General features: G+C 41.6%; 1 protein-coding gene across 1 annotated transcript in view; it reads left to right on the forward strand.

Moving 5' to 3' along the window:
• Positions 1–26239, forward strand: part of LOC124556419 (dynein axonemal heavy chain 5) — an 876134-nt gene that overhangs the window by 439003 nt on the left and 410892 nt on the right. Inside the window, exons 34-35 of the mRNA XM_047130377.1 lie at positions 7674–7898; positions 15671–15843. Of these exons, the coding sequence (XP_046986333.1) occupies positions 7674–7898; positions 15671–15843 (398 nt within the window). The remainder of the gene's footprint in view (positions 1–7673; positions 7899–15670; positions 15844–26239) is intronic.

The following is a 26239-nucleotide window of genomic DNA, read 5'->3' on the forward strand; positions in this document are numbered from 1 at the left end:
CACAGTGTAAACAACTGCAAAATTACTGATGTAGGCGTTTCGATCATAAGGCGAACGAATGTGGGAAAAGAAATCAGGGTAACGGAAACAAACACCTGAAAACGTTAAAAATGAACTATGTCGTTTTGTTCATCGGAAAACATTCCCAGTGGGTCAGAGCACTGCGGACACTATTGTAGAAACGGATTGTTGTTTGATGGGCTTTGTAAATGATAAAGAATGTAAATTTTTAGTCTATACCGATGTACATGTATCTGTGATTAGTCTATACTTCGTGGGTAGGGAAAGACTAAGGACTCCAAGGTATAAATTCCTTGGAATCGGAAACAGTGATTTGGTATCGCTGGGGGCAACACATCTCTTTTTAAGGATTGGAACTACAGAATTTGGTGAGGATGGAAGTGTTGCAAACTGTGGGAGAAGGATATTCCGTAATTCTCGGAATTGACTTGATTTCCTGGATAGGCTTCATAGGCATCATGCAAAAATTAATCCTGCACACTGCACAGTTGAACTTGGTGGGTTCTTGTTTCCGGCGGGTCCAGCAGCTGTAAATGATTTAATGTCTCATGGTACACCGATTGCTAAGGTCTCACCAAGTGAACTGTCTACACGTACACTAAACAAAACTATGCATGACAGAGTAAATGTTGGTTCAGGGAAGTTGGTTTGGGTATCTGTAGATGCCGATGTACCACAGCAGAGACTATGTGTGGTTGAGCCAATGGAAAACAATGAAGCATTACATAAAATGCATTGTTTTATATGAAGAAATGTTCCCCGTGAATCATCGTTAATGGGAAGCTGCTGATTCCAGTAAGCTTTGATAACTTTGGGACAGATGATGTGAGTCTCCCGAAAGAATTAATTATAGCGAGATTCTAGATACTCAAAGAAGAGGATATCGATGGAGCATGAGCTGATAGTAGCATCAAACAGACCGTCAATGCGTCTGTACTACGTTCCAAGGTTCTTTATTCGAAAGTCAATAAAAAGGAAGCCATGGAAACTTTGCTGTTAGGATATTCTGATTTATTCAGTTCAGATGGTCCATGCCAGCAACTGCTATCACACCGCATACCAACAAGTGATAATCCAACAGTCTATAGGAAACCATACAGAATAGCGAAACATCTATGGGCACTAGTAAACCAATTCATAGATAAACAATTACGTGAGGATATTATCGAGCATAGCGATCGCCTTGGTCAGCAAATATCGCTATTGTGTTCAAAAATGTAATTGATGACACTTGAAAATATCGAATTTGTTGTGATTACCGTTACTTGAATGCATGAACCACGACAGATTCATAATTGATCCCGAATATCACAGATACATTGGATAACAAAGGATGATGTAAATATTTTTCAACGATTGATCTTAGAAGTGGTTATCACCAACTGGAAGTGTCTCCCAAAGACAGACCCAAAACAACTTTCACAAAATCTTCAGGTAATTACCTATAATGAAGAACGCCGTTTGGATTAAAAAATGTTCTGGCTACATTCCAACGCCTGTTACGTGGATTACTTCTTGGATTAAAACCAAGACTCTGTATAACATATCTTGATGATATAATCGTTTATTCGAGAACTATAGATCGTGTTAAACCTCTGGATGAAGTATTTAGTAGAATGAGAGTAGCACACATTTCACTTAGTGTGGAGAAATGCTATTTTTCTCAGACACAAGTAAGATGTCTTGGACATATTATCACTCAAGACAGAGTGAGGATGGATCCTCAACTTACTCCCACCGTACGTGATTTTACGACGCCACAAACTGCTTAACAGTTACAGTCGTTTATTGAATTATGCAATTATTATCGTAAGTTTGTGAAGGGAATCGCTGAAATTCCACAGATGTTAGCTAAGTTGCCGCTAAAATGTGTTAGTCTTCAGTGGATAACACAGTGTCAAGAAGCATTCAAGATATTAATATTCTTTGACTTTGAAAAATAATTTATACTTTTGTGTGATGTCTCCAACAATAGTTTGGGTTGTATTTTAAGTCAGAATGTTGATGGAAAAGAATATCAGGTGGTGGCATATGCCTTGAAACAATTGAATAAGACTGATACTAATTATTTGACAACTGAAAAAGAAATGTTAGCAGTTATTTATGGAATCTCCTATTTCACTTGCTATTCGTGTGGTCGGAAATTCCAAGTTATTACAGACCATGCATCTTTAAAATAGTTATTAGGGTTTAAAGATCCATCAAGTTGACTAACGAGATAAACCTTAAAATTGAATTCGACTGAAGTAATTTATAAGCTAGGAGTCAAACATGTAAATGCAGATACTCTAAGCAGGAAAATAGCAGTTTTACAGATAGTAGGTGGAAGCCAGGCACAATCAGCTGATAGTGAGTGTCAACTATTTCGAACACAGCCTCAATTTTAAATGCAAGAAGACTTACTATGCAGATCTACAAAGTTCATATCTCACGTTGTAGTTCCTACAATGTTGAGAATGGAAGTATTGCATCAAGCACACGACCCTGTCTTATCAGGTCATGGACGGAAAGGAACAACCAATAGACGTGTAGCTGAAAGACTTTGGTGGAAAACGCGTCGCAGTGATGTAGAACAATATTTAAGAAACTGCAACCCGTGTGCACAAAGAGAGGATTGAAGTCATCAGAAAATTCGATTTCAGAGACAACCAGAAGCAGACAAACTATTTTCTCTACTAGGACTGGATGTTTTAGGATCTTTTCATAAAACACAAGTGGGTTCTAAGCATGTTCTTAAGATGTTAGACAATTTTTTACGATATTTAATTATGGTAGGTCTCCCAGATAAGATGGCAAGGTTGACAGCACAAGCAATGGTAAACAACTGGTTATTGAAATGTACCATGAATCATTATTATGGACCAGAGAACTAACTTTATATCTAAGCTAACGAAACTGTCACTTATTGTAAATTAAGACTTTGTATACCAGTCTGTTCCCTCTTCAGACGAATTATTGTTGTGCCCATGATGATAGGTGGATAGCCAAATTGTCTTCCTTCTATTTCACATCTAGTTCCACTAATTAACAATCCACTGTCCCGCAATTCTAGTTTCGTTATCCCAGTTAGTTTACCGTTTTTATAGTAAGTGATAATTACTGTTTCGGTCGTAAATATGGAGCAAATCCAGTGTTCTCCAACTTCCTTGAATTTTGGCTGAGGAACTAAAACTTTTTTCTCGCATCCTATTCCTTCCATTTTTCCTAAGAACAATTGCATTTCATATGACTGGTTGTTCATTAGTATCATCTTTTTTGGACAAACAATGACAACTTCTCTAATACAGTATTTTAAACCTGTTACAAACATAATGACATGAGCATCTCTGCGACTAAAAACTAATAACATTTCGTGAGTTTGTATCGGTATCCATTTTCCAATTTTCTTTATTATCCGCTATTCCAAACACAGTTTTTAACAGTTTCCCTCCAGCATCTAACGAACCTAGTTTCTCATGTATTAGCGTTTGTGGTACTATTTCTGTTAATGTTGCAACTGAGTCCTCAATTTCTCATATGAGAGAAAAGGAATTATTGTAGATCCGATATATACAGTACATGTCATGTAAAGAAAATGAAGACTAACCTAAGTAACTAACAAATACCATATGTGCATTTTACATTAAATTTACACTATTTCGTGAACCTAAGTGCATGGGATTCATTTCTCCGATGTTCCTTGTTTCTTGACAATTGTCATTTTTTCACAATGGCTGAAGGAATCTGTGGCAATGCATCAATCTCGCTTTTAATTAGTCTAACTCTACTTACATGTACAATAGAAGTTCTACGTAATTTTACATTGACTGGTGAAGTCATTTCGTTATCTTGGTAAGGTCCATAACATTTCGTTAAAAACTTTTTCATTTTGCCTTTTGGGTATACGGATTAGCAAGTAATACCCTAAGTCTCTTTCTGTATTGCGGCATTTTACTCGTGACTGGCTGAATATGTTCTTGATTCTCTAAAGTTTTTGTGCTGGCATGTTTTGCCCTCTGCCAAATTTCCCTCAATTTCTTCGCAAAATTTTTCACTGAATCGCGCCGTCGATCTAGTTTAGGTTGAACTATATCAAAAGATGACGCCATTTTACGCCCATATAGTACCTCGTACGGCAATAGTGTCCTCGTTCCTGTTCAACATCCAGGCGACTCCGGGTCCTGAAACGTACAGGGCGTAGGGAGAAGATCAGCCGACCACTCGACCACCGTCACCAGGTACATCGCAGATGAGTCATCAACGATCATCGTAGAATTCTGAATGGGATCGAGGACAGTCCAGCAGCCAGCCCAAGTCCACCTTGCACTGGGCAACAGCCGCGCCTGCGCGACGGAAATCAGCCGTGGCACCAGGGTCGCTAAACCTCGCCGGGGCATACGATCACTGAGCTGACTCAACAGACATCAGCTAGACTCCAGCATGCAGCTGAATGCAGGTGCAGAGGAGCGATGACTTGCAAACAACGAGAATAAATGACTGAACTGTAATAACATTTTACTTTACTGCTTCATAGGTTCGCAACAGCTATTCTGACTTCACGCAGAGGTGTCTCCACTCGGCCCTTTGTAATATCATTCTGACAATGTTCCGGATCTCCGGGATATTCCTGTGTATTGTTGAATGTACAGGCCACATGCGGGCTACTGTTGCCGAAGAGACACATGCAAATGGGGCAAGCTGCTTATATTGTAGCGCAATCAGACATGTACCACTGCTATCAGATTTGTACATATTGTGGTATGGCTCTGAGCACTATGGGACTTAACATCCATGGTCATCAGTCCCCTAGAACTTAGAACTACTTAAACCTAACTAACCTAAGGACATCACACACATCCATGCCCGAGGCAGGATTCGAACCTGCGACCGTAGCTATTGTGGTATCCGACATTTCCTAAGGTGAGTGAGCACTACGTGCTTCTTGGAGCCATATTGTCAGCTGTGAATTGTGTGTGTTGAGAAACAGATCGTCTGAAGACAGCGTTGATGTAGTTGTAATTTTCACCTAACTTTTTATGTGTGTAGTGAAGAGAGTTATTTTTAGAAGTGTTAACATAATATTTTACATATGAGTGAATATACATGAAATAACCTTACTTTTGAGTCAGTCACGAATGTGTATGCGTTTCGGTTAGTTTGTAGGAAATTAACAAAGAGAAAATGGTCGCTTTTGCTGCTAATTAAGCGTTTGAAGACACTAAACATCTAAGGACACCAATCTCTTATTTACGCTTCCCTCCCCCCCCCCATCCCCTCCCCCAGCACGGATTCTCTGCATGTAGAGTTAATGTTACGTGGAAGTGCGAGAAGGTGTTCTAAATTTCTAAATGTTTGAGTAACATGAATCTCAGGAGGAAAGTGGGTACCAGCCCGGTACCCGGTATTCATCCATCTGGTGGGATGTGGGAACTCGCCACCTAAAAATCACTTCCAGGCTGGTCGGCTCAGTAGCCCTCGTCTTGAATCGATACAGATCAGATTCGCCCCTCCGAGTCGTTGAAAAGGTAAGCTAACCCGCACCTCTATCGGGGGGAGTAGGAAAAGAGAGATCTTACCTATGTAGTACCACTCAAAAGTTTTTGATATTGTTTTAGTACAATTTAAGAAATTTGCTCATTTAAAAAATGCGTTTAGCAGTGTCAGTGCAACACAATATTTATGAAAAATGGATTAAAGTTTATAATGTGTTCTTTACCTTATGTTATCAACTAAATAATTATGTCGTGTCACAGTATGACAACAGATTGACGTTAAGGAAAGTGGAGCACAGATGAATAGCGTTTAGCTCTAACAGTATAACTAAATGGGAATCATGGGTTATTTGAAAGGGCACGCATATAAAATGGGCCTAAGCCAAGACGTATGTTGAAAATATAGAAATTCTAACGAGGATATAAAAATCCTTGGTCGCAGTGAAATTTTTCCTAACGAAGCTGAAAACGAATTGCAAGAGCATATTATTACATCTGAAGAGATGATGTTCGGTTTGTTTTTGTCGGACGTAAAACACTTGTCTTCCACATTCCCTGGCACTGTGCCAACGTCGGAAAATTTGGTGAGTGAGAGAGCACCCGTCGAGCAATCTCCAAAGTGTTCAGCATTTAAACATGCATCAGCCCTAGGATTGTCTGATAGGACCAGTTCCATAGATATCTTCACATGCAACCCCACAAAATGATGGTTACCATGAGCAAAGTAAGAGAGATTTTGAAACTAGCAAAGGAAATTCTTGAGAACATTCCCTCAGGCGCTGTTTTAATTTCTTCTCAGGATTAACACTTCCCCTTGTCAGACACTGTAAATAAGCTAAATTTTCGCTTCTGGGCAGCAGAATACCTTCAGGAACTTCACCAACGACCACTTCACAGCCATCATGTGATAGTTTGGCGCGCCGTTCTGAACTATATGTGTGGAGTCCGTCTTTTTTTGAAGAATATATCGTAACAGCAACGGTTAATTCAAATTACTATTGTCGCATGATAGAGACCTAAGTTAAACGAGTTTTTTGGACATCGTGAAGAGGGAGATGTTTGGTTCTAAAAATAGAGAGCCACAGCTCACACCTCTCGGCGTTCTCTAGAAATTTTGAGAGAGTTGTTTTCTAAACGTCTTCTTTCTTCGTGAGGAGACATCACCTGGCACCGAAGGTCACACGATTTATCACATTGTAATTTTTTTCTTTGTGAACATTTAAAGGTTCAAGTGTAAAAATATCGCCCCATAAACCTGCAAGCACGTAATGAGGCAATCATGCGGGAAGTGTCTGCCGTTCCATAGGACATAACACGAAAAACTATGGTCAATTTCCGGAAGATGCCTCGTCATCCTGTCACCAACTGAGGAAGCCACTTACTGGACATAATTTTTAAAATCAACTAATGTAAAATAGCATAGTACTTAGAATGAAATTTTCACTCTACAGCGGAATGTGCGCTGACATGAAACTTCCTGGCAGATTAAAACTGTGTGCCGGACCGAGACTCGAACTTGGGAGTCTCGATCCGGCACACAGTTTTAATCTGCCAGGAAGTTTCAGCATAGTACTTGTTTTTCATAAATAATAGTATTTTCTGTGTATCTTTTGCGTTTGTTTGTAGCTACGTTTTGAAACATGGGAGTTCCTTTTTCCGGATCCTGTATGTAAAGAGTAGTGCTGTGGCATCCCAGAGAGCTTTTGTTTAAAGCAAAACATTGAAAAATGAAGGTATTTTGTAGAAAAAACTTCGTATTATCAAAATCAAGAAACTTTCCAACTCAGGCTGGAGATATAGGCCTTCGAAATACATCATGGAGAATAAACGTAACTGAGAGCAACTTAATTGTGACCCAGAAGCGAAATCGTATTGAGTAACACACAACAAATGAAGCATGACTATGTTTTGTATCTTTTCCAAAACTCACGCTGTTTCTAGCAATTTGTTTATGTGTGTGCTACAATCGGTCATCAGTTGATAAACATGCCTAACATATACTCTACGGGACACTAACAGTTGCAATTACGATTTTACTACAGCAGCGACTGACGTCGATACTTCTAATTAGACAGTTTTCCTTCCCAGCCGTTAAAACAGTCGCTTGTTGGAACATTTTTCAGACATTATTTCACTTCATCGTAGCAGACAATATAAAATAATGTGTATCGTTCTTTGCAGGTCGGAATATTAGGAATACAGATGATTTGGACCAGAGATGGTGAGGCGGCCCTCATGCAAGCTCGTGCTGACAAGAAGATTATGTCAGAGACCAACAACAAATTTCTAGAACTGCTTAATACCCTTATCGACCAGACGACCCGTGATCTTACCAAGTTAGAGCGGATCAAGTTTGAAACTCTCATCACTATACATGTGCATCAGCGAGACATTTTCGACATTCTGGTGAGTAACATCACGTCGTCTACATAACATTATCCTCATTTTATTTATTTATTTATTCGTTTGTTTATTATTGTTTACTAAGAGGTAGGAGGAGTTCAGTTCTTAGAAGAGCAAAAACTATATGGACTTGTCTAGAGGATAGATAACGAATTCGAAACGATCATATGCGGAAGATATCTCTTCAGACAAATTTCCATTGCTCTTAGCATACCTTAGGCTAGTCTGTTACTTTTCCAATTCGTGAGATGAAACGTTTTCGAATCAGCAGAAATGTGGCCTTAACGTCAACAAAATATTGCTTTTGTAACGTTGTTACACTAAGCACAATACTGTAAATCAACTATCAGCATCTGTACAACTGTTTTCAATACACTGCATCTTGAAGTAGTCGTTTTGTGTGTTTCATTACAATCGATAAAGTATCGTGGCGTCACAAAGTTCACTATAATCACAAATAAAAACATTGAGACAGCTAGTTGTATGGTATTAGGATATTGTCTACGAAAGGTGTGTGAAATAACCAACGCCACATACACATCAGAAGAGAGCGTGTGCTTCATTTTGCAGGAAGAATTATGTATGGGAAAGCTTTATGCCGGATGAGTCTTGCATTTATTGAAGTTCCGGAAAGGAAGTGGGAAACCATATGCCTGAGATATTTTTAAAAGAATCTGGCTAATTTTTTCGCCGATTTGCGACGTCAGGTGAGACATAGCTCCACCACATCGCACAGAAACGAAAACTCAGTCAGAGCAGAGGGTGGATGTCAGTGGTTGTGCTTTATAGAAAGCAAAATTCATTTCATATGCCGGACGTTGGATGAGCTGACGCCACGGTGTTCATCTTTGGCAGGCTAGGTAGGTATGTCCGATTCGAAATTAAAGATTCCACTATTTTTCTCTTTGTGCTGTTTTCGCATTATCTGTGACTGACTGTGTCGAGGACTGTGAGTCCCGAAGTATACTGTGTGTTTTCCAGCGTTTGCGAGCGGCGGGCAAAATTCGTACAATACCGTCAGCTGCAAATTACATTTATGCTTCCCATAAAAGTTATTTGCAAAAATTTCGGCAGCAGTGTCGTCGTTCGGACAAGCGTTCCCCATACATTTCAGTTGGTATCTACGAGAATTAAGGTATATTTTTGGGAATTTTCGGAACGTTATGAGTTACGCCTAGAGTATTTCGTAATAAATCAATGGTTGGAAGTTACAGCTGCGTATTCTCCAAATGTAGGCAGCAATATCTTGTTCGGATGTGATTACTGCAATATTTCAATATTTTTACTTGTTGAACTGTTTGTTCTATGTCAGTGTTTGAAATCGTGCTATCGCTGTGTGCAAAGTATCCCCAAAAAACACCGACAAAGCTTAGTATGTTGTGCGGGATAGCATACTGATTGGTTATCAAGAGGGATCCCATATCCGAAGGTGCCCAACCCTTTAGCATCCGTGTACTGTGGATGGACGGTGTGAGACTACTAACATTACTACGCATGCGCTACAGACACCCCTTGTGCGCAACCCACTGTGGACCTTTTATGATCTTCCAGTGCAATAACGTTGTTGAGAGCAGTGCGACATGTACCAGCACACACCTGCGGGAATGACCGACATTGTGCTTGCATACGGTGAAGCAGATTGCAATGGGAGAGCTGCAGAAAGATTGTACGTGGAACGTTTTCCAAACAGACGTACACCGCACCATGCCATGTTCGCGGGCGGCCATCGAGAGACTTCTCAGAGAAGACGGACTGTTGCTCGTAGGTATTTTCTGCCTGAGATGTTCAAATGGCTCTAAGCACTATGGGACTTAACATCTGATGTCATCAGTCCCCTAGACTTAGAACTACTTAAACCTAACTAACCTAAGGACATCACAAACATCCATGCCCGAACCTGCAATCGTAGCAGCAGCGCGGTTCCGGACTGAAGCGCCTAGAACCGCTCGGCTACAGTGGCCGGCCGCCTGAGATGTGTCCATTGTACAGTAAAGTAGTTGCACTTCGCGCTTGACACTTTTGAATACCACGCTTAGCCTACTGCTTGTTCTCTGATAGTAGCCGAAACGTGACGCGGGTCTTCCACGCTCAGCTCGTACACTACAGTTGGAGTAGGACGTGCTAACAATGTTCGAAGAGGACCTAGCCACCTGCACTCGGCAGGTAGCACCGACTCTGTACACGGGTAAAAGTGCCGTGTGACGTGTTGTCCATGAACACCGGCTCCATCCACACCATCTGTAGAAAGTCCAGGCATTACGGGAGGAGCTACCCACGACGGATGGAGTTTGCATTAGCACAGTGATATTTAAAACAATGCGTCCTCCAGCCACAATTCCCGAGCTTGGTACTATTCACGGATGAATGCTCGTTTACTAGAGACATCATACTAAACTTGCACAACAGGCATGTTTGAACCGACGAAAATCCGTGTGCGCAGCTGATTCAAAATCACCAGCATAGGTATTAACACCTGTACCGGGATCACTGGTAATCATATCATTGGGCCATATCTACTACCAAAGAGATTAACAGTAGCGATCTACCTCACGTTTAATAGAGATCTCTGTTAAGTTGTTGCACCTCGACTGTTTAATATAAAATATCGAATCAGAACACCTTCAGCCGTCTAAATTTCCAGTTTTTATTTTATTTGAGCAACACGTTTCAGAGCTATATTACGCTATCTTCAGGATCCCTGACCGACGAGTGGGAGAATCCCAGCTTTGGTCCAGTCAAAATAGGGGCCTGCATTCAGTGACTGGTATCTGTAGATTTTTGACACAGTGATCCCTTTGATCATCACGTCTGAAGGGATCGCTGTGTCAAAATCTACGGATACCAGTCACCGAATACTGGCTTCTATTTTGACTGGACCAGAGGTGGGGCTTTTCCTATATTTCGGTCAGGGGACCTGAAGATGGCGTAATGTAGCGCTAAAACTGGTTGCTCAAATAAACTAATAACTGTCGGTTTGGACGCTGAATATGTTTTGATTCAACCTTTTTATATTAGAGATGTTTTTCCTACAGTATTGGATGTACCGTCATTAAATTTTCGGATGGACATGTGGCTGCAACACGACGGAGCTCCAACACACATAGATGTCGATGTGCAGAATCATCTCAACGTCGTGTCATCTAACCGATGCATTGGTTGAGGTGCATCAGTTCCATGGCCAGCACAGTCGCCAGATCTGATACTTCTATACTATTTTCCGTGGGGCAATATAAAGGGTGTAGTGTATGGCACACCTGTAACGTCAGGGGAGGACCTTATTGCTCGAGTCCACGGAGCGACTGAAATACTTCAAAGACAGCCGCACATATTGGGTCATGGGACTGAGGCTCAGCACCGCCGATGTAGGCTCTGCATTGACATAGGAGGCACGGAGTTCGATGCATGTTTGTAGTGTAAACAGCACGATGTGCTTCTCACGTTGATTTGTTGACATAATGTGTAACGTACATCCATCTCAGACTTCGACACTTCCCCAACACCCAAGTCGTGCGTTTCCGCATACGGTTTCTGTCTTGAAAAACGATCAGTATGCCTTCACGCACATACTAAACGTGGTCGTAGTTTTTCTTGGGGGGTGGGGGGGGGGGGGGGGAGTCGGGGGACTCCATGTGTATACATCGTTCTCACGAAGAGGACTGCTGGGGCATAATATTGTGTTTTGCACGTATTATAACTTTCAGTTCGCGCTCCACTTAGTTTATCTCTTCAATACTGAAGCAAGTTGTCCTCGTCGTTGCATATGCATTGTTATACAAAGTTGTTAGAGAGCATAACCGCAACAAAAGTCCGACGCATGAAGTTAACTTCAAGCAATTAGCAAAATTTAACCCAGATTTTTCTGTAATTACCGAGCGGGGTATATAACACTCCTGTCCTGCTATTACTATACCATAACCTTAAAGCTGGAAACAGGTTGTGAAATAAAACTATTTTGTGAAAGCAATTATGGTATAAAGCAACAGAGCAGTGTTACCCTCTGAGAGGAATTTTGTTTTCTTGACCGTGTTGTACCTAACGGAGGTGGCTTATCAGAAATGAAAGTCAGAATTACGTAAATATTTGAACAGTAACAAACGAAATTTTGCCTATCTGCACTGTTTAATGGATAAAGAAAACGGTCGCCAGCCTAACTAGGCAAGAGAATGATTAACATTCTCGTTCAAGAAAATAGTTATTAGTAATTTTAGTGGATAAACACAACCTATACTTTGTCACACGGGGGAGCAGTGACCTCTGACACATACATTTGTTTGCGTTAAGATTAAAGCCAGCAGCTAGAGCAGCACAAACTATTTGTAAAATTATAACAGATACCGAAACAAACTATTACTTTCATGGCTTACACAAACTGAGTGGTCATTATAACATTACTATTAATATGCACTTCTAATACACCAGAGAGACAAACACTTAGTAAACACGAGTATATAAGGTTTCACAACTGCAGCTTTCTCACTTTTACTACATCGAAACACACTGTTGACAAAATTGCAAGAAACTGCCTCACCTTTTATAATTTACTACAGACAACTATGTGATCATTTACTTTATAAGCCTCAGTCTTAAGAAATTTTAATTTGAAGTTGGCAACAATACATTAATAAGCAGTTTTACTAGGAAAATTATTTCAGCAAACATCATTAACTTTAACTCACTCTCTTGCCACATTAACTTTTTCTTTACTGTGTTCAAGAGACATTAATGAGCAAAATATTGGGCTTTTAATGTACTTTCAGTAAGGACACTCGGTAATCACTTTAGTTCAAACGGAGAGGAACCTGAGAGGTGTTATGATGACGAGGAAAATCAAGGTAGGTACATAAAGTCAGATATAAATTACCTTATATTTGTGCACACTAAAACATCCATCCATTAAGCTGATCCTTCATTGTACATCATTGTAACATTCCGATGTAATGATTGCGCAATCTGGTGGCAACTGCATGTTAGTAGGTGGAATTGCTGGCAGAATTGCTGGACACTGTCATTTCTTGGTGGCGATGATAGAGACAAATTCCAGAAAAATTCCAGCTATTTATCCATCCATACGAGGCCTTAGAAAGAAGCAGGAAAAGCCTCTCTCGAAATCAGCACAATATGCATCTTTTACATGGCAGTACACGGACTCGTAGCTCATCCCCGACTGCTGGCTCGTCCCCGACTGACTATCATTTCCACCTTTTCTACATAGGCCAACCACAATTTGCGCGCGCTATACAGTTCCGTTCCCGAGGGGAACCACTACACCTTTTACATACAAACTAACTAAGAACCCTAAGTGAGGATCAGCAGTTTACACAACAGCAACCAAATGCATTAAATGGCTCTGAGCACTGTGGGACTCAACTTCTCAGGTCATTAGTCCCCTAGAACTTAGAACTAGTTAAACCTAACTAACCTAAGGACATCACAAACATCCATGCCCGAGGCAGGATTCGAACCTGCGACCGTAGCGGTCTTGCGGTTCCAGACTGCAGCGCCTTTAACCGCACGGCCACTTCGGCCGGCAATGCATTAAATAAAACAAAACATTTGCACATATCGACATTTCTACCAAAAATTATTCACACAAAATTACAATCATATACAGTAAGTTTTGTTCCCTCCAAATGGGTCAAAGCATTTAAACGTGAGATATACTACATCGCATAGAATCAGACCATGACTCAAAGTTTTTACAAAGAAAGGAGTATACAGTTTTGTTTTATCTATTCAAACAAACACATTTACAGAAGCTCAGCGATGTAACATTAAATGAAACAAAGGCGAAATAAATCAGTAGAGCATTAGAGCTATGGTGTTACAGGTAACGCAGTGGTTAGCACACTGGACTCGCATTCGGGAGGACGACGGTTCAAACCCTCGTCCGGCCATCCTGATTTAGGTTTTCCGTATTTTCCCTAAATCGCTTAAGGCAAATGGCGGAACGGTTCCTTCTAAAGGGCACGGCCGCTTTCCTTCTCCATCCCTCCCTCAGCCGAGCTTGTGCTCCGTCTCTAATGACCTCGTAATCGACAGGACGTTAAACACTAATCTCCTCCTCCTCCTCTTTTTTCTGTCGTTTTAACATAAACCAATTTCTCGGGCATTTTAGCTTCAGTTCTTAAAGCGCACTTACAATCGTTATAGCGTAACGAATTCAGAAATAAAAGAGGACAAGGAGCGAGATTCATTTAAAGTTATTTATTATATAAATTCAAGGTGGAGGGGGAGAAAGGAAAAAGGGAAGGAACTGTTGATGTTAGCTGCACCAGGACTTTATTTGGAATCAGCGGCGATGAGTGAAAATACGTACGAAACCAAGATTAGAACCCGGTACCTCCTGCTTAATAGGCAGTTGCGTTTAGCACTGCGCCACCCGGACACGGTGTATATCGCAATTGCATGGACTATCTCGGCACTTCTCTCTGCCGACTCACATTCTCACCTGATGCTACCTATCCGAGGTTCCCGTCCATGTCCTCCATGTTCGCCACATTGAAATTCCCACAAGATGTCGAACGTATTTGTGCATCCGCACTGAAGGTGGTGGGTTCTTTGCACTTCGAGGCGAATTAATTATACGAATACGTTGTGTCTTTGCTTTCCCACGCGTCACTCATTTGTATGAATTGTTGATTGATTCGGGGGAAGGGACCAAACAGCGCGGTCATCGGTCCCATCGGATTAGGGAAGGATGGGGAAGGAAGTCGGCCGTGCCCTGTCAAAGGAACCATCTCGCCTGAAGCGATTTAGGGAAATCACGGAAAAGCTAACTCAGGATGGCCAGACGCGGCTTTGAACTTTGTAGAATTGATTCGCCTCGATGGGTAACAAATCCACTGCCTTCAGTGCGGATGCGCAGGTACATTCAGCCTCCTGCAAGAATCTCAAAGTAGCGAGCATGTAGAACATGGATGGGGACTGCGGATAGGTGGCGTCGAGGGGGAATGAAGATTGTCCGAAAGGTGTGCTGAGATAGTCCGCGCAGGTGCGACAAATACTGTATGTCAGTGACACAGTGACTAATCCAACTGGTTATTAAGCAAGAGATCCCCGGTACGAATCCTGGACTGGCGCCGGCCGCAGTGGCCGAGCGGTTCTAGGCGTTACAGTCTGGAAACACGCGACCGCTACGGTCGCAGGTTCGAATCCTGCTTCGGGCATGGATGTGTGTGATGTCCTTAGGTTAGTTAGGTTTAAGTAGTTCTAAGTTCTAGGGGACTGATGACCTCAGAAGTTAAGTCCCATAGTGCTCAGAGCCATTTCAACCTGGACTGGCACACATTTTCGCTTGTCGTTGTTGATTCCGCATAAAGTCCTGATATAGCTGACATCACTAGCTCCTTCCCATTACTTTCCTTTCTCCTCTCCACCTCTTATTTACGTAATATGTATCACAGCTGCAGATTCCACATGGTGTCTGTTCTTTCGGACATTTATGGAAGAACAGATACCACAACTTAGTAAATTAAAGCTACTTGTTTACTCTTCAGGTAAACATTGCACTCGCTATAATACCGCCTCATTGTGAATGCTGTTTTTAGCCAGGAGACGTATTTTGAGATTTCGAATAATAATGTTCTATAACCTTAAAACAAATTTCGTTTATTCGTACATCCTATCATTCCCAAATAGAACTAAAATGATTTGCCCATGCACCACTGATGTACTGTATTCGAAAATGCATAAGCTCTAGAACGCATATTGACTAGACATACTAAATTAATACCATTCAAAGTGTCATTTTACAACGACTGGTTCTTGTTTTACAGTGTCGCTTGAACGTCAGACATGCAAACGACTTTGAGTGGCTGAAGCAATGCCGATTCTATTTCAAAGAAGATGTCGACAAGACGTGGATTGCAATTACTGACGTGACCTTCACTTACCAGAATGAGTATCTAGGTTGTACCGAGAGACTCGTAATCACACCGCTAACTGACAGGTAAAATCATTTGACTATCCATTTCATTATAGACCACTATCTGTCAAAAATATTAGTGAAAGCACTAGAATAGCCATATCATTATTTCGACCATCCATGAATATCGAGAGATCGCAGTGTGCTATGTAGACGCCTATCGAAAGATCGAAAGACCTGCTGGATATTACTAATGGTATGTTGATCCATGCTGTATACATTTCATCCCATAACAGTGCAGTGTCTTATGTAAGACCAACATGATGGTCCCACGCATGCTCAATGTAATCCACAGAATGAAACGGAAAACCTGTAAACACTCTTCTAATTAATGTCGACATTTTCAGCCCCACATTCTTTCACTTTGAAAATATCTGGGGCAGAGAAGCCAGTCTACATACAGGAGTGAAGGAGATTTGCTGGAAATTGTTAATAATAAAATGATCAAGAGAATCCTCCTCTTGAGTGAGAGCGTCCAGCGCCATGTAAACATTCCCCAACTTGAGGGTTTTCACAAATTATTGTAATATTTCTTTAGCTTTACATACTAGAGTTAAGCCGCTTGACGAAACAAAGGATGGGACTTACCAAAGGAAAAAACTGTTTCTCAAGGCTCACCTACGTAACTCGTCTTTTTTAATTTGTGATAAGTTCCTATTGGACCAAACTGCTGAGATCATCGTTCCCTAGGCTTACACACTACTTAATCTAACGTAACCTAACTTACGCTAAGGACAACATACACACCCATGCCCGAGGGAGGACTCCAACCTCCGACGGGGGGAGCCACGCGTGCCGTGGCAAGGCGCGTCAGACAGCACGGCTACCCCACGCGGCACTTTCAGAGTTCACTGAACTGCTATTTCAGGTTATGTTAGGTGAACCCTGTTTTGTATCAACTGTGAGATGCTCCGTTATTGAACAAATTCGCTTCTGACATTCCCCTTCCAAATTCACTGATGAGGGACACCATTATAACTATCCCTCCACATTTACAACTACATGTTTCAACAGAAAGCCGTTGTACAATGTATAGAGGACATTTCATACTAATATCAGCCTTTTCCTATTATGATCCATTCATGTACGGATCGATGGAAAAGTTATTCGCAATATGTCTCGATACGCGCCCCAATCCCTCTTGTTACTATGTTATTGGTAGCACAAAAACGATGTATAATTTATCAAACATACATTAGCACACACAAATAATAACTTCAGAGTAATTACTGTGCAATAGCAGGGTGTCTGCAACGCAACCGCAAAATGACTAGTACAATGTTAATTAACATTCTGTTGTTACAACACAAAACCATAATTTACAGTTCAGGTACAACACTAGCACAATCTGTTCTGGCTGAGACTAAGTCCAATACACAATAAAGTCACTCTCCAGAAGTAAATACTGTCCAGATCTGAGACCATTACCGACATCACTGGGTGATTGTGGTTGCAGTGGCTGCTATACCCATGGACTGGAGACTCCTGATGAAGAATTCAGAGACAAATGTAGACAGTCGTCAAGACTGTCGCTAACTCCCTGGGCCACTATTTAAATAGCCAAACAGATTATTACTGGGAATCTATATGAATGGCTGTGATGTGGTGCTCATTGGCTACTGAGATGGAGTGATGTCATCCCTCGGCCTGTTTGGTACATGGGACAGAGATATACACAGTAGTGTGGCTGCCCTTAGCGTTCTCTGTGGAAGGCGACCAAAGTACTCACTTTGCTTTCATGTTGGCTGAACCTACACACCGCCCATGACAGATAGCTTGACTACCTACCTTCTTATGCTGATGCTGTGGTTGATGGATGAGATCCACCTCCGTCCTGACTTCCGCGCCATTTCCGGTGGACTTCGAGTACATCGGTTCTGATGGTGGTAGAGTGTCAGCACTGGTAGGCTGCAGTTCTGCATCTTCCCCTTCCCCTTCTGGGAGAGAAGCATTGTCTCCACTTGAAACTGAAACAGGGCTATAATTTCTGGAACGAGAAAAAGAATCAACCCATGGTCGAAATAAATTCACACTTTTGCATCGGGTATCCCCTTCTGCTGTCAGCATGATATACATCACAATGCCCAGTAGAGAGACCACAGCCCCAAGATATCACTCTTTTCCCTACCGTACTCAGTGAGGTGGCTCAGTGGTTAGCACCCTGGACTTGGATTTGGGAGGATGACGGTTCAAATCCACGTCCCACCATCCAGATTTAGTTTTTTCGTGATCTCCCTAAATCAGAAAATGGCAGGATGGTTCCTCCGAAACGGCACAGCCGATTTCCTTCCCTATCCTTGAAGCAGTCCTAACTTGTGCTCCGTCTCTAGTGCCCTCGGTGTCCACGAGATACTAAACCTTAATCTTCCTACCTTTTTCCATGTCATATCTCGGAATGGGAGACATTGGCATCCGCCTTAGAATGCCATTTTTTTCCTCCAAATCCATTGGCGATGATACTACCTCATGGATGAGATGCAGTGAGGAATAGAAGTATCCTTCTCTTCCGTCTGGGGAGCACCTCTGTGGGAGATATGTTCTTATGGATAGAACATCTGTAAGAAGAAAGAAATATCAGCAAGTTGAACTGTACTCAGCAGTGAGTTTTTCATTTGAGCCTTGAATGTCCGGACGAAGTTTTTTGCGGCCCCATCAACTCCAGATGAAATGGCGCACTATGAAGGTGCTTAATACGATGAGCCACGCAGAAAGACTCAAATTCTTCAGCAGTAAGCTAAGCCCCATTATGTGTAATAACAGCTGTTGGGAGCTCTTCCACTGGAAAGATCTGTTTCAGGGCGCAGATTTTTTGGGGACACTGCCCATCCTGACGATGTAAGGATAGCTAGTGTGAGCGTCCACGATAATAAGCCACTTAGACACCAGAAACAGTCTGGCGGAGTCTAGATGGAGCCAGCACCAGGGGTCCATTTCTGTAGGCCAATGAAAATAAGATTTTGGCAGTGTGGCGTGGTAGCTGGTGTGGGGTTGTGTACATTCCACATTCCCACTGATGACATGAATTTGCCTGGCAGAATGCTGAACCATGAAACCAAGTTGCTGAAAAGATTATATCCCAGTAAGTTGACAGCTGTTTGATACTGCATCACCAGCAACGGTGCCTGCACACATTTGTTTTTATAGTAGGCAATCGCTCTACAACAACCTTTGATTTGGCTCACGTGATCGATGTAACTCGTCAGACTTCATTTACATATGGCCAACTGTGAAGAGCCAACAGAGCCATAAGTAGCAATATTCGTGATAGTTTTAGAGGAATCTGTTTCAATTTGAGACTGCACATTTCATCCACTGAATCCAACAACCTAAACCACTCTGGTACCTTGCGAAATAACACTGTAAACGCTATTTTCGAAGTCATCTTCCATGTTTTTAGTGTCACCTATGCAAGTAGGGTACTTATCAGTGCGACGTTGCTTCGGCAGACTAAGCTCTGCCGTGTGCCCCAATTTTCGACAATTTAGACACTTCATATTTTTGTAATAACACGATCATTTATCGTGAGCAACGAAGCACAGAGCACAAGACTTCGTTTTAGACGGCTAATTTCCAATTAATTTCGACTTGTCCCCTTCGTGGGAGTGGAATTATCTTTGACCCTTGGAGGGTTTTGCCGTTCTGTCTATCCTTGAGGCTGGAAGACTTGTCACTACTATGAAAATCCGTCTTAAAAACCTCGGTTCCTTCGTGACTGTGGATCCTCTCTTCTTTGTTCAGAAGCCTGAATAACGGATAAACATTCATCGAGTGTGGGGTGATTTAAGCGAGCAAGGTCATTCCGACGGCCTGCATCTAGTAGATGAATGATAAGCATATCCCTACCTGCTATATCGGCATAGGGAAGATTACAACCTTCATTTTTATTCCTGAATTTACAATCCCTAATGAGAAAGACTGTCGAGGGTTTTGTTACACGCACAACGGAACTTATGGCATGACGACGCCACTAGAATCGTTCTTTCGAAATATTCAATGAATTCGTCCTTCACCTCTGCATAACTGAACACACATGGGTCTTTATCGGGAAATAACTTTTGCATCAACCTGTAGATAGGAGCACCAGCGGTGGATAATAAGAAATAACATTTGTTAACATCATATGCTATTCTATGTGCCGTGAAGAGTTGCTGCAGTCTGCCGATGTAGCTGGGCTAAGATCCCGTTGCTCCGTCAGACTGGTGGAGCGCCTGTGGTGTCCGCATGACTTGCTCTTGCTATTGTTTCCATTCATGCAGACTTTGTAACAGCTTTTCCGGGGTAGCACTCATGGGCTGCAAGAGGCGTAAGATTTGTACTGTGAGGTCAGTTTCCTCCTCCATCTAAAAGTAATTGAATATAGATTATTGTTCTCAGTCAGAATTATTCTTAGACAAATACGATGACACAGGGAACTAAAGGAAAGTTTCAATAGGAAATAGAGCACAAAAAAGTTCCAGAGTGCATGATATAGTGGTATCGAGCCCTACTACGACCACTGACTGTCTTCAGATCCAAAACACTTAGTCAGCAAAACGTAGAATAATACAGTGTGCTACGTAACCTCGAAGATTTGAAATACCTCCTCAGTATAATCTCTCGACGGCTACGGCGCTTGAGGAGGTTTGAAATTCCGTGTCGACTGCCACTGATGTGCGTCGTCTCCTAATGCTGCTAGTGACTGCTCTTGTCGGTTCAGAGTTTCTGGTTAGTTGCAAGTGCTGCACAAGTTTTAAATTCCTGTCCACCTGCGCTACTTGTTAAGCTCCTCACTCTCTTCATTAACGTTTTTCCAGTTTAATTTTGCGACTGTCGGACTGTCGGACTCAAGTATTGGAGCTTTACATAGAGATCATGCTTCGTTACGAAAATGACCTGACCATATGTCCAAAGCGAATACACGTCTCTCATTCACTGCAAACATTCAAGTTATTTAATTAAGGAATAAAAGTTTCACTTTGAAATAAAAATACAAATCAGATTACTTGGGTTTATTGTTTCTCACGCTCATAATATAGTATAGTTTTAACAGTTACTTTGGTTTCACATTCACACTGAAGTAACCATTGCTACAATGCGTTTCCACATTAATTAAACATGTACTTACTGGACATGGAAGCCTTTTCATTTACTTTCTGCTCTCAATACGTTTCTCCACGACAATTACTGATTCTCAAACACGACATTGTATCAACCATAGATCTGTTAATTAATCTCTCGCGCTTTTCCACGAAATAACTGAAATAATTTTCTTCTACAAACCAACGTAAACTTTTAACTACTGATTCCAGTTTCTAGCAAATTCTACACATTACTTATTTGCTGCGGGGCAGTGCGCAACCGCTCCGTACTGCAGTTCAACACCGACTCTTTCCCCACGCCAAGACAGCGGGTGACCGCTAGAACTAGGACTGGGACATTGTTGTCATTGTGCGGTAAAACAATGCTTTCACAGAGAAAAGGCGCGCTCTGCTCCGAAAGTTCCAGAAGGCAATTGTTGGTAAGGAGTACAATATCGATACATATAACAGTACTCCTTACATCCCTCCAGGAGATTTTTTTTCAAGGCCGCGAGAAAGAAGATTTTCGAAGACCCAAAGAAAAGGAAATAGAAACCCCACAGAAAACAGACGAGCGATGGACAACCCACCGATGAGCGATGATTCCCTCCTGAGTTATCATATTATAACACAACAGAAACACCACGTGCATTACCTCGTCCCTACACTGGAATAACACTTTTTACATTTTTTTATGTATATGACAAACAGGCCATGAACATACTTAGAAATCAAATCTGTCATATTAAGAGATCAAATAGCAGGTAAATATCGAAGTATTTTAGAATGAACTTCCATGAAAATGGTACCAAAACGTACTTAATGCAGTCCATTTAAATGTCTACGGCATACAGCACATCCTAATGATACTAACGTTAATGCGTACTCATGTAAACATGTGCACAGGCTGCGCAGAAAAAAATAAGCCTGATTATCGGATCATTAAGTTACTAAAACCACTTTTTACAACCGTATAACATACTGTAATCAAGACAAGATCATTACCCATGTGATAAAATGATTTACTCTGGTTATGTCAATAGACGAAACGAAAAAATAATAAAGCACAACAGTTTTTGCTGTTTATTGCCACTTCTATGGGCACAAAAAAAATTCTAGGCCAAGAGTAACCAACATCAACTCTAATGTACAAATAATAGTTCAAGAATACAAGTTAGCGTAACATAAAGGAATAGATAAAGTTGTGAGTAACGAAAAACAAGCAGAAAATGTGAGACCTGCACTTGAAAAATAAAAACAAAAATATTAAGATACAGAATTAATACGAATTGAAGAACATTTTCCTGAACCAAGACACTCACAAACGCACTCGTATTTCATATTTTCCTTTAGCACACAACACAATGTACACACTCACTAACAGGTGGACGTAGCAGCTGTTTGACTATAAGAAGCAGTAGACATCCGAAGAGCACGATGAACGTCTATTGTAGCGTAGCAGCCGGCGGCGAGACCAAAATTCGCCGTTTTTCCCATCGCAGCAGGAAGCAGCGGGTGTTGGTTTTGGGCAGGAGCGGCGTGCTGCGTAATGACCAGCGTCCTGTTTGGACGTCGCCGCGCCGACTTGTGCGTAGCCCTTCTGTGCACGTGTCGTCATGAAGGCAGGAGTGGGTTTAGGAATATCAAGGCCAGTGAGCACGTCGAAAGGCGCCTTCCCCTTCTAGGCTGCGGACGTGGAGAGGCGCGGTGAAACCGCTGATGCGTTACAGGAACACCCCCCCCCCCCCCATCCTCCACGATGTCGGAATGCAGAAAGAGTTAGTTTGGCTCAATGTCTGTACCCCCGAAAAGAAATCAAAATACGCGCGGCACATGACACTGCTACTTTTATAAGTGTTGCAGCTATAAATTGCCAAAAGAAATAAATATTCACTGTTCACTACGACAGTCTACATTGCTGCTAGTCGAACACATATTCAGTATTTTAACACGAACAATATAAACTGCTAAATAAATCGCTGTTCATGAATATTTTGCAGTACTTTTAACTGCACGTGCCACATAGGCTACTTGGGGTCATACGACATTTACAATGCATCACGTCGACCTCTCTTCCCTCTTCTTTTCTTCTCCGCTTCCACTGCATAGTATTCACGTCATTGTAGGCAATCAACCGACAATTTGTCACTTCAGCTCTGCTAGTTCCGCTTCGCTCTAGTTCCCGCATACTTGTCTGACCTAGGCCGATCTCCTCTCATTCCACTTTTTTCCACAACTCTTTCCGTAAGACAGCGAGCCGTTATAATCTCGCTGTAGTTCAAGATACTGATTCCTTCCTAATTAATTTTCCAAAAGTCTCTTGAAATATGGATCGTAGCAAATACTATTTAAACTGTCTTCTTTTGTGCTTTAAGTTTGGTAATTTTCCAGCAACATCGCCTCAACCTCTTCGAACGGCAAACGTCTTTCTTCCCAAATAACATCTCTTCTAAATATTGTTTTTGTTCCGTATTTTCTTGCTTCAGTTTCTCCACAACAGTAATCTTCACATCATCTGCTTCAATATTCTGCTCTGAAGTGTGTTCCATATCCACAGTCAATACATCCGAATCACACCAAGAATCTGTCCATCCTATAATATACTATCACCATCTGGGCACTTGGTAGTTGTTGCGTCATCTGATATCACATTAGCTGTCACTGTGTTTTCCACCTTAAGTTGAGAACCAGGCATTTCAATGAAGAAGTCGGTGTCTAAATCTGCTTCTAAATCTAACCCCCAGGTGACGCACAGTCTGTAAGAATAGTAATCCATGCTTTTCCCTTCTTACACTTCTTTTAGGTCCTTTTGATATTCTTGCATGGTCCTCTTTATGTTTTGTGATCATTAGGCTCACTACAGTTATCTTCGTTATCTTCTTTCTCAATTTTACCAATCCAAAATATTGATATCAATTTATTCCTAATACCGACTGTCTTATTATCCAGCTGAATTCCGGCAACATTAACTACTGATTTTAAAATATTTGTGCGTTTCTCTTCTTGTCTTTCTTCATATATCTTCGACGTTTCCATATAACCTTCATTTAATTCCTTTAAAACATTTTTAATTTCCTCTGGATATTCTCTAAATTATCGTAAGTCCTTCACGATTTCTCTCTCCCGACTATCAAATCGTTAGCCTCTTTTATCTAACGCAATGGATAGCATCATCTGTTCACTAGGCTGAGCTTTCATATCACCTACTGGTACTTACTCCACTGGTACTTGCTCCTTTATTGACATTTTTAACTTGAAAATCAGAAGTACAAAATACAAGTCTAACTAATTTCCTCCGTGCAAAGTTCTGCGTATGAGAAGTAACTGAAAAATTTCGCCCACAGAGGCAGTTATAAATTACTCGAAACTGGGATTTTTGCAACACTTACATTTATTACTGTGACTGTTGGTTGCTGTATAGCGGTGTGGTGCTACACTCTTCGTGGTTCCCTTGCGTCGTCGTGATGATCGGTGAAACCACTACAATTCAAGATGATGTAGAATTACTCTTCTTGTCTCTAACCATTGCAATCCCGGATTCCGTACATTTCCGTTTCCCACACGTTATGTTGGCGATAACGCACTCTTATTGCTCTCTCCACAAGTACACTCATAGCTCTATTGTTCACAGTTAACTCTCATTATTGCATGCAACATCAAAGCAATTATCCACACACGGTACGCTAAATGCAAACCTCCTTACTCTCTCCGTTAATGTCTTTTCTACTTTCATTTTGCGGCTGCCGGACTATCGTACTCAAGTCGGGAGTTTTACATAGAGATCATGGTTCGAGACGAAATTGGCCTCACCATAAGCCTAAAGCGAATATGTTTCTCTTATCCATTGGAAAAATAGTAAAGTTCTACATCTACATCGATACTCCACTAGACACCGTACGCTGCGTGGCAGGTGGTAGCCTGTACCACTACTTGTCATTTCCCTTCCTGTTCCACTCGCAAGTAGATCGAGGGAAAAAAGACTATCTATATGCCTCCGTACCATCCGTAAATTCTCGTATTTTATTTTCGTGGTCCTTTCGCGTAATGTATGGTTGGCGGCAGTAGAATCGCTCGGCAGTCAACTTCACATGCTGGTCCTCTAAATTTTCTCGAAAAGAACGTAGCCTTCCCTTCAGGGATTCCCATTTGAATTCCCAAAGCATCTCCGTAACACTTACGTTTGTTCGAACCTACCGGTAACAAATTTAGCAGCCCCCCTCTGAATTGCCTCGATGTCTTCCATCAATCCGACCCGGTACGGCCAAAACACTCGAGCAGTACTCAAGAATAGGTCGCACCAACGTCCTATATGCAGTCCCCTTTACAGGTGAACCACTCTTTCCTAAAAATTTTCCAATAAACCGAAGTCGACCATTCGCCTTCTCTACCACATTTCATTCATCACACCGACTGGATACTTGATCTAAGTCATCTTGTATCTTCCTATAGTCACTCAACTTCGACACCTTTCGGTATACCACGGCATCATCAGCAAACAACCGCAGATTGCTGCCCACCCGGTCCGCCAAATCATACGTGTATATAGAGAACAAGCAGTCCTATCACACTTTCCTGGGTCACTCTTGACGATACCCTTATATCTGATGAACATTCGCCGAAGAGGACAACCTACTGGGTTCTATAATTTAATATGTATTTGAGCCACTCACATATAGGCGAACTTACTCCATATGCTCTTACCTTTGTTAACAGTTTGCAGTGGGGCCCCGTGTCAAATGCTTTCCGGAAATATAGGAGTACGGAACCCGCCTGTTAGGCCTTCATCCATAGTTCGCAGAATATCATATAAGAAAAGGACAAGCTGACTTTCGCACGAGCGATGCATTCCAAAATCATGCTGATTCGTGGACATAAGTTTCTCAGTCCCATGAAAGTTTATTGTATTCGAACTGAGAATATGTTCAAGGATTCTGAAGCAAACAGAAGTTAGGGATATTGGTCTGTAATTTTGCGGGTCAGGGTCAGTTCTTTTACCTTTCTTCTATACTGCCATCACCTGCGTTTCTTTTTTGCGCTTAGCGAAAGATTCACGATAAATGCATGTTAGGGAAGGGGGCCCTATCGTAAAGTACTCTTTGTAACATAGAACTGGGATTCCATTCGGACCTGGTGATTTATTTGCTTTCAAATTTTTCAGCTGTTTCTCTGCGCCAGGTATGCTTACAACTATGTCGTCCATACGGACGTCTGTCCGATGGTCAAGCGACAGTACGTTTGAACTATTTCTTGAACGTAAAATTTAAAACTTCGGCTTTCGTTTTGTTATCTTCAGTTGCCACACCAGACTGGTCAACGGAGGACTGAATGAAAGCCTTAGACCCGCTTATCGACTTTACATAGGA

Source organism: Schistocerca americana, chromosome X, assembly GCF_021461395.2.
Source record: "Schistocerca americana isolate TAMUIC-IGC-003095 chromosome X, iqSchAmer2.1, whole genome shotgun sequence".
Taxonomy (NCBI): Eukaryota; Metazoa; Arthropoda; class Insecta; order Orthoptera; family Acrididae; genus Schistocerca; species Schistocerca americana.